The sequence below is a fragment of the Ursus arctos genome, unplaced genomic scaffold (genome assembly GCF_023065955.2).
Source record: "Ursus arctos isolate Adak ecotype North America unplaced genomic scaffold, UrsArc2.0 scaffold_2, whole genome shotgun sequence".
In the NCBI taxonomy this organism is placed as follows: domain Eukaryota; kingdom Metazoa; phylum Chordata; class Mammalia; order Carnivora; family Ursidae; genus Ursus; species Ursus arctos.
In genome coordinates this window covers 97,161,903-97,169,615 of record NW_026622874.1, presented here as the reverse complement: position 1 = coordinate 97,169,615, position 7,713 = coordinate 97,161,903, and the positions used below count along the sequence as shown (strand labels likewise).

Sequence of the window (7,713 nt, the reverse complement as noted above, 5' to 3'; positions counted from 1 at the left end):
GGCCCAGGACCTCCCTGCAGTCCCCCTCCCTGCGCCCTGGGGCACGCTGTCCAGCAAGGACTCCAGCTAGCTCACTGGCCAGGGGAGTTACACTGGGTCAGCCTCCAACGCCAGGACAGAAAGCCCGATTTCCCTGGGCATAGGCCAGGACTAGGACCGCAGCTGCCTCTGCTGGCACGGAGCAGCCACGGTGCCGCCTCCATGGGGCCTCCTGTATCCAGGCGAGCAGCAAAGAACGGAAAAATCCCTGGCCTGCTAGAAAATGTCTAAATGACTGGGCTGTGTTCCTCCTACCTCGCCCTCAGCACGTCCTTGCACGGCCCTGTCCGGTGGTTACATGTCGGATCCCCGCTGCAGGGAAACCTGGAGATGTAGGCACACTGTGGAGCTCGCCCAGTCTCCCCCTGGGCTTCTGACCAAGCGGGCCAACGCTGTGACCATGCTCTGCAGACAAAGAGGCCTCTGGCTTGGCCCCAGCCTCCAGCAGGTCACCTGCCCCTGTGGGTGAGAATGCAGGAGCCAGTCCCCAGGACCGCTGTAAAGAACTCCATTCCCTCCACATTGGAGCCTGGGAGCCATGGTGGGGAGAGGCTGAAGGAAGGAGATGGAGGCTGTCCCTGCATCCCCCTCCACAGAGTGGGGAGAATTCCAGATGGGGGAGGGAGGGGCTAACGGGAATAGCCCAGCCTTAGTACCCCAGTCTCATCCCTGCAGGTTCCTGTCACTGGTAACAAGATTCTTCCATAGGGATTTAGAATGCGGAGATTCCATCCCAGGGCTACCCTGCACCCAGTGGAGAGGTGCACAGGTAGACCCCTCAGTTGGGGGAGGTGTTCTCACCCTGCAGAGCTGAGGTTCTGCCACTTCCTGTCCCTGGGAGCCACTGGAGTTACCAGGGCAACAGGCTAAAATAAATCTCATCTGGGTAGGGCCAAGGGCAATGTTGTTGCTAGGGCAACTGATTAGGCCAGTTATTTGGCTCCAGGCTCTTCCTGGTACCCAGCAGGCTAAATCACCTGGCACTGACTGCCAGCCCACTCTGCCACTGCTGCTTGCCCAGACCCAAGTGCTCAGATCCTGCTCCTTCCTGCTCCGTCTGTACCCAGCACTTAGGGGTTCAGCGACACGAGGGGGTCTGGAGCTGGTCTCTCTGATGCAGCTGTGATTTCACAAGGACTGGGGTGCTGCACGGTGGCCTGGTTGATGGGGACTGGGAAGCAGTAGGGATGAAGAGGCCCACCTGTGGGCAGCTTCAAATCAAGCCTGGAGAGTAAGGCTCCAGGCCAGGAGCACAGCAGGTCCTGGGCCCTGTGGATGCAGCACCAAGCCAGGGAAGGGGAGGGGCCTGCAGATCACTTTTGCTTGCTGCTTTGCACACGGTACTGGAGGCAGTGGCCTTGAACGTACTTCTGTTTTGGTGGCTGCTTATAGATCTATCACATACCTGCCTCTCCCTGGCCAATACCTACCAATAGCGGTGGCTGCCACTGCCCCAGTGCACGCATGAGCTGCCGGCACTTCCCCTGCACCTCGGGAAGGTATGGCTGACCCGGATGCACATGGTGGGGGCCCTGGGCACCACCTGCCTACTAGCCAGACGCCCATCCTCACCATGCTGGTTGGTTCCATGCATCTCACTTTCAACATGACCCTTGAAAAGATGTTCAAGGATCCTAGCTTGCACGCGCACCGCACCACTGGCTTCCCCAGTATTCCAGAAGAGTCCCTTCCTCACAGGCCTGGGAAATGGAGAAACATGGGTGGGAAGCCCTGCCCTCCCAGCTCAGCCTGTCATGGCCTTTGGACTAGTCTGAGACAGAAAACAGGATTCCCTTGCTTCAGGACTCTTGTTATATCTCCTCCTCCCCGTATGCCATCTTTAACAGGGGCCTCGGTTGCCCACTTCCCCTCTTCAGCCCTCAGCTCCCCCCCCTCGCTTTAGCTATCTTACTTGCCATGATAGTGATAGCACAAGGTCCTCTAAGGCTCCCACACATGCGTCAACTCCTGGTGTGAATGCAGAATGTGCGGTGACCAGCGCCATCACCCCCAGCAGGAGTCTTGTGTTCCTTGAAAGGATCAGAAGGGTACAAAATGAATCCCAGACCTGTTTCAAAATCTTTAGGGTACCTCCACCAGAGAGTCTGCACCTCTAATCAGAGCCTTCAGCTGGCTCATCGTGGCATTTTTGGACAATGGCGGTGAGAAGGGGCCAAGGGCAGTGAGAGGAAAGTGCCCGTGAGAGATGGTTTCTTCACAGGTTCTCCTTCAGGGGCCCCTTGACTGGAATTCTGGTGATAAATGCTCTATGCACAGGGACCAATCCAAAAGCTAACTTATCCGAAGACCCCTGCTATCACCCTAAACCCAGAGAGAATCTGAACCTCCAGCTCTTCTGAAATCAGCACAGCCCAATGCTTGGTGGCCCTGGCAACTAGGTTGGCTTGGGAAGGAAGAGTATAGACCCATTGGGCGGGGGCGGGGACCACAGGTGCTGGACGCCTGGAGCCCGAGTGGGGAGTGGCGGGAACAGAAGGCGGCGCGGCTGTAAGGGCCGGCCCCTAATCGCCAGGACTCCGCCGCCAGCCCATTCTCTTCTCGACCCAGTTCCGCTCACATTGGCCTCACTTCGCGCCTCACTTAGCAGTCAGCTCAGATCCGTGGAGACGCCCACACACTCCCCGCCCCTGCAATCCCAGCCCAAGGGTGTTTGGGGTGGGGTGGAGGCCCCCTCTCCCAGACTTTCCCAATCAGACTTCATTCCCACCGCCCGACGTCCAGCGCCCGGGGCGCGCGAGGGTTAACCTCGCGGGGGTGGGGACTCTGGAGCAGTCGGCAAAGGGAGGGAGGGGGCTGGAGGCGACCGGAGGCGCGGGGAGCCAGCTGGGTCGAGCGTCGGAGGAGGCCGCTAGAGTCCCGCTTGTCACAGGCCACCGGGCAGCCACTGGGGCACACGCTGCGCGCAGTGAGGGGCCGCCGTAGACCCCCTGCACCAAACTTCAAGTCCGGAGCAGGGTCGAGAGGCTGGGCATCAAGACGGGTGGCGGATAGTGTCAGGACGCTGACCCCTCCCCGGAGACTGCCACCTTCACCCCACCTCTGCTGAGTCTCAGCCCCTACACTCCGGTCACTATATTGCCTTTGGCCGGGGATGAAGCCGGGAGGCGGTGGCCCCATGGCGGCCCCGGAGTCCGAGCCGGCCGACCTGCCCCTGATTTTGCCGCGGCCCTGGGCCTGTCCCGCTGACGTGCGGCTCTGCGGCCACCTGCGGAAGCAGAAGTCCCAGCGCCGCCGCTTCTTCGTGCTCCGAGCCGACCCACCACGCCTCGAGTGCTACGAGAGCGAGAAGAAGTTCCGTGCCGGCCAAGCGCCGCCCAAGCTCAGCGTGAGCCTGGCGGGTGCGTGCACCATCAGCAAGCGCGTGGACGCACGCCAGCGCCACCTGATCTTCCTCTACACGCGCGACCGCAGCCTGGGCGTGGCGGCGGCCTGCGAGGCGGAGCAGCAGGAGTGGTACACCGCCCTGCTCGAGGCGCGCGCGGCCGCTGGTGAGGCCCGAGCACCGGGCGGGCGGAACCGGGCGGGGGGGGGGGGCGGGAGCCAGGGGGTAGGTGATCGCGAGTTTAGTTTATTGTGGGTTGTCCCTCCCCGTAAGTCTCCGACAGCAAGTTCAAACATGAAGCGTTTACACGTTTTTAGTTCTCGGGGCACAGTGACTCCAACCCTACGGCCCAGGAGCCCCCTATGACCAGCCCCCTGTCTCTGCAGGTCCCAGCTTCCACGAGGACCCTGGCGCCTGGATTCTCGCTCCATTTCAGGACGTCTGGCCCGTGACGCTGTGGTCCAAGGGACTGGGGCGAACACGAGGCCTGGGCAGCGGCCGCTACCGCCTGTGCCTGGGTTCGGGGGTGCTGAGCCTGCTGCGGAAGCCCAAAGGCAGAGGCTCTGGGGACAACCAGGCTTCGCCGCCCGCCCTGCGCCTGTCCCTGCTCAGTGTGCGCCGCTGCGGCCACGCAGACTCTTTTTTCTTCCTGGAGCTCGGCCGCTCGGCGCCCACGGGTCCCGGGGAGCTGTGGCTCCAGGCGCCCGACGCCGTCGTGGCCCAAAGCATTCACGAGACCGTACTGGCCGCCATGAAGCGACTCGGGGATGGCAGTGCCGGTGGCAGGGCTGAGCCACTGCCAAGGGATGCCCCCACGAGCGCTTACAGACCCTCTGCCTCCCAACTTTATGCGACCCTGGCCTCGGCAGCCCAGTCAAGCGTCCCGAGCCATCTCGGGGGCCTGAGGGAGAGGAGCGGGAAAGCAACCCGCGAGACGCTGGTGACGGCAGCCTCGATCCCCGAGGACTTGGCGCGGGAAGGGGGCTACGTAGCCATGGGAGCCGGGAGCGACTACGAGCTCATGGGAGGTGGCGAAGCAGGTGACTACATGGTGATGGCGCCCCGTGGCCTTGCGGCTTCTGCCCACGCCGCTCCCCACCACCCGCTCCAACGTTGCGGGGTCACCGAATACGTGCCCATGAGCCGCTTTTCGCGGGGGTCCTTGTCCTCGAGCTCCCTGCCCCGTTCCTATACGCTGGGGGTCCGGGAGCCTGGACCTTCCTTCCAAGGCCCCTCTCGCAGCATCAGGGAACGTTGGGGACCAGCAGGGACTCAGCCCTCCTTGCAGCCACCCTCAGAGCTAGCCGGGGAGTACGTGTGTATCAAGTACGTGGCCCCGGACTACTTAGGAATGGGCACTGCCATACAAGAGCCCCACAACAGCCGCCTCAACTACATCGACCTGGACCTGATCCCTCCACTGGAGGCTCGAGGCAACGCCTCCGAGACCAGCACAAACCGCCAGCACAGCTATGCCCGCATCGAGTTCCAGAACCTCAGAAAAGCTCCGGTGAGGAGACAGGGGCAGCCCCGCCCTGTCTAGCTGAGGGATGGATGGGGAGGAGGGGAGAGAAAACGGGTAAAATTATGAATGCCTTCCTGCCTGCTCCCCTGCTCACCCGTTCCCAAAGTAGAGGGGCTCTCAGGCCCCCAAGGACCTGCAACTTGCAGAAGCTCTGAGCTGCCCCTTAGGGCCTGCTCCCCACTCCACCACTTCCAGACGTGGTACCTGGGAATTCTTCAGGAAAGTTTCCCCAAGAAGCTGGATTCTTTTAAGGGAGAAAATTCTAGAACCACCCTCCCCCCCTTCCTACCCACAAACCCCTATGAATTCCAGGCTTTCTCAAAGCCCTGATCCTTTCTTTCTTGGCAGAGTTCTTGCAGCATCACTCCAGAGTCTCAGGTCAACCTTGGCCCCTGACCCTGCCTCCAAAGAGTTGTCCCACTCTTTGGAATGGGACCTGCTCCTCCCTACCCCGCAGCTGCAGGGCCTGCCTTGTGTCTCCTTCCAGCCAAAGAACCAGTTCCCTGTCCCAGGGCCCCAGAGCAAGAGGGCTGAAGTACCGGGTATCTTACCTCTACTGCTTCCCAAAAGTGCTGTGCCGCTCTCTTTCTCCCTAATTTCCCTCTTCCAGTGCCAGCCACATGTTCACACAATCCTCCCTTCTCTGGAGCCTGGAGGAGCTGATGGACTTCTTGCTTCCATATGCTGTACCGTGGACCACTCCCCACCCTATTGCCCTATTAAAGTGGCCCTTCTTGGTCAGCCTGGAAAGGTCTTAGGTCCATGGGTTCCCCTGCGCCGCTGCAGGACTGACCAATGAATAACGAGAATTTGAGGGGAGGAACGCCTAAGCCACGTAGAGGAAGAAACCCCATCCCTGTCTCCATGCCCCACTCTGCTACAAGGAGCCTGTTTGCAAACCAAAACACTTTTATTATCAACAGAACCTGCTTGGGGGAGTAGGGGACCCACTCTGCTCACAGAAGAGCTATGTTCAATGGGCATCTGGGGTTCGTGGGACAGATGGGTTAGTGCAGTGAGAACAGCTGGGGCCACCAGTGGGGCCTGGGTGGTCAGATACAGGGTCTGGGGGGCCAGCACGGGCCGTGGGAGCTCCCGAAGAGGCAGGTCTCGGAGCCCCCTGGCTCATCTGCAGGAGGCCAGTGAGGGCGATCAGCTCAGGCCCACTAAGCCAGGCAGTGGAGCAGCCCGGGGATGGGGTGCGGAGGACCCAGGGAGACATGATAGGAGGTGGGAGCAGCAGCTTCAGAGAGCCCATGACCTGAGGAGAGAGAAGGGAGAAGTGTCTCCTCCCAAGCCCTGCAGGCCTAGTGTGAGGCCAGGGCAGGAACTGCACTCACCTGCTGAGAGGCCTCCGACAGGTACAGAGGAACACGCTGCCCACAGGGCAGCAGCGGGTCCGACAGAAAGACATCTTCACAGCACATCACTGGGTACCCTGGAGAGGAGAAGCTGGTAGGGCAGCAGGCTGGGGCTCCCACACCAGCGAGGGTTGCACTGGCTCCCTGAGGAGTTCATGCAGGGCACCTCCAGACCTGCGGGGCCAGGCAAACTACCTGCATCCCTGGGCGCATGCTCTCCGTTCTGATGACCTGTTGCTGGGGCCAGGGGCCTGAGCTCCCGGCCCGAGGCTGCCTCATACAGCGGCCAGAAGGAGGGATGATACAAGGTCCGGCCTGAGAAGGAGGCACCGGACGCACAGCTGGGCCCCTGTGGAAAGGGCAAGAAAGATCACTGGAGCTTCGGTCCCCGCCCTGGGGACCCCCGCCCCATCCCCAGGCCAGGGCAGGAGATACTCCCAACTCACCCACACCAGCCGAGGTCCTGCTTTAGCCTTGTAGTTGGGGTCCCACGGTGCTAGCGCGGTCATCCTTGACGGGGCCACATCCCAGGCCATCTGGGGGGGAAGGGCAACTGGGAGGGGGACACTTGAAGAGATTAAAACAGGCTCAGGAGTCGGTGGAAAGGTGTTGGGGGGCGTTGAGGCAGCAAGGCCTGTACCTACCCGGGGTTCCGGGGGAATGCTCGGCAGCCAGGCCTGGGGGGGTCCGGGGCAGCAGCTGCTCTCTCCGGGTCCAGGAAGGCCTTCGGGAGCGGGGCTGCGGGCTGGGAGGGGGAGGTACGGAGGTGCCCCCGTCACAGCCTCCCCCGTTATTTCTGAGGCAGGGCCCAGGGTGCCTGGGCCAGGGAGTGTGAGCGCACCCGTTCCTCCGTGTGGGCACTGAGATTTCCTCACACGGTGGGCCCCCTGCCGGATTTCCCTGAGGCGGGGCCCCTCACCTGTCCTGTGGGGGAGTTCCTGGCTCCCCCACCGCGTCCTCTCCAGAGGTCCAGGCCTCGCCGGGGTCACTGCCCGCCGAGGGGCCTCGTTCCTCGCGCGCCTGCTCTTTGCCCGCGTCCCGCAGCGGAGGCGGCCGGGGCAACATGCCGCGTCTAGGGGAGGGCGGCGCGGGGCAGCTGCTCTGGGCCCCGCGTCCGCGCCACCCGGGCCTCCCACCTCGCCCCACGCGGCCCCACGCGGCCCCCGCCTCCCGCAGCCGCCCGCCCTCGCGCCCCAAGAGCCCACAACGCCGGCCCACCTCGCAGGGCCTCGCGACCACGCCGGCGCCCGGCGCGTTTCCGGGCCACGTGGCGCGCGCTCCCGCCGGGATCTCGCGGGCGCCCCCTGGCGGCGGGGCTGGCGGGGTCCGCGCGCGGCCCGCCGTCCCACACGGAAGAGTGGCGCCCCGTGCGGCGAGCTGCGGAACCCCGACGCCGACGGGGAGGTGCTTCCTTCCCCGCGATGCGCCACGTTCATTTGCGGACG

General features: G+C 63.0%; 2 protein-coding genes across 2 annotated transcripts; one reads left to right on the top strand and one right to left on the bottom strand.

The window, feature by feature from the left end:
- Window positions 1–2,849: 2,849 nt before the first annotated feature.
- On the top strand, window positions 2,850–5,657 carry LOC113267858 (insulin receptor substrate 1-like). Its single transcript, XM_057315221.1, has 2 exons — window positions 2,850–3,548; window positions 3,769–5,657. The coding sequence occupies exons 1-2, from the start codon at window positions 3,152–3,154 to the stop codon at window positions 4,923–4,925; spliced, it is 1,554 nt and encodes a 517-aa protein (XP_057171204.1). The 5' UTR covers window positions 2,850–3,151; the 3' UTR covers window positions 4,926–5,657.
- SAP25 (Sin3A associated protein 25) lies at window positions 5,215–7,408 on the bottom strand. The gene is made up of 6 exons (XM_026515535.4): window positions 7,188–7,408; window positions 6,913–7,013; window positions 6,715–6,821; window positions 6,464–6,617; window positions 6,248–6,345; window positions 5,215–6,168 (listed from the first exon to the last, which is right to left on the bottom strand). The coding sequence occupies exons 1-6, from the start codon at window positions 7,331–7,333 to the stop codon at window positions 5,881–5,883; spliced, it is 894 nt and encodes a 297-aa protein (XP_026371320.3). The 5' UTR covers window positions 7,334–7,408; the 3' UTR covers window positions 5,215–5,880.
- Between the last annotated feature and the right edge of the window lie 305 nt (window positions 7,409–7,713).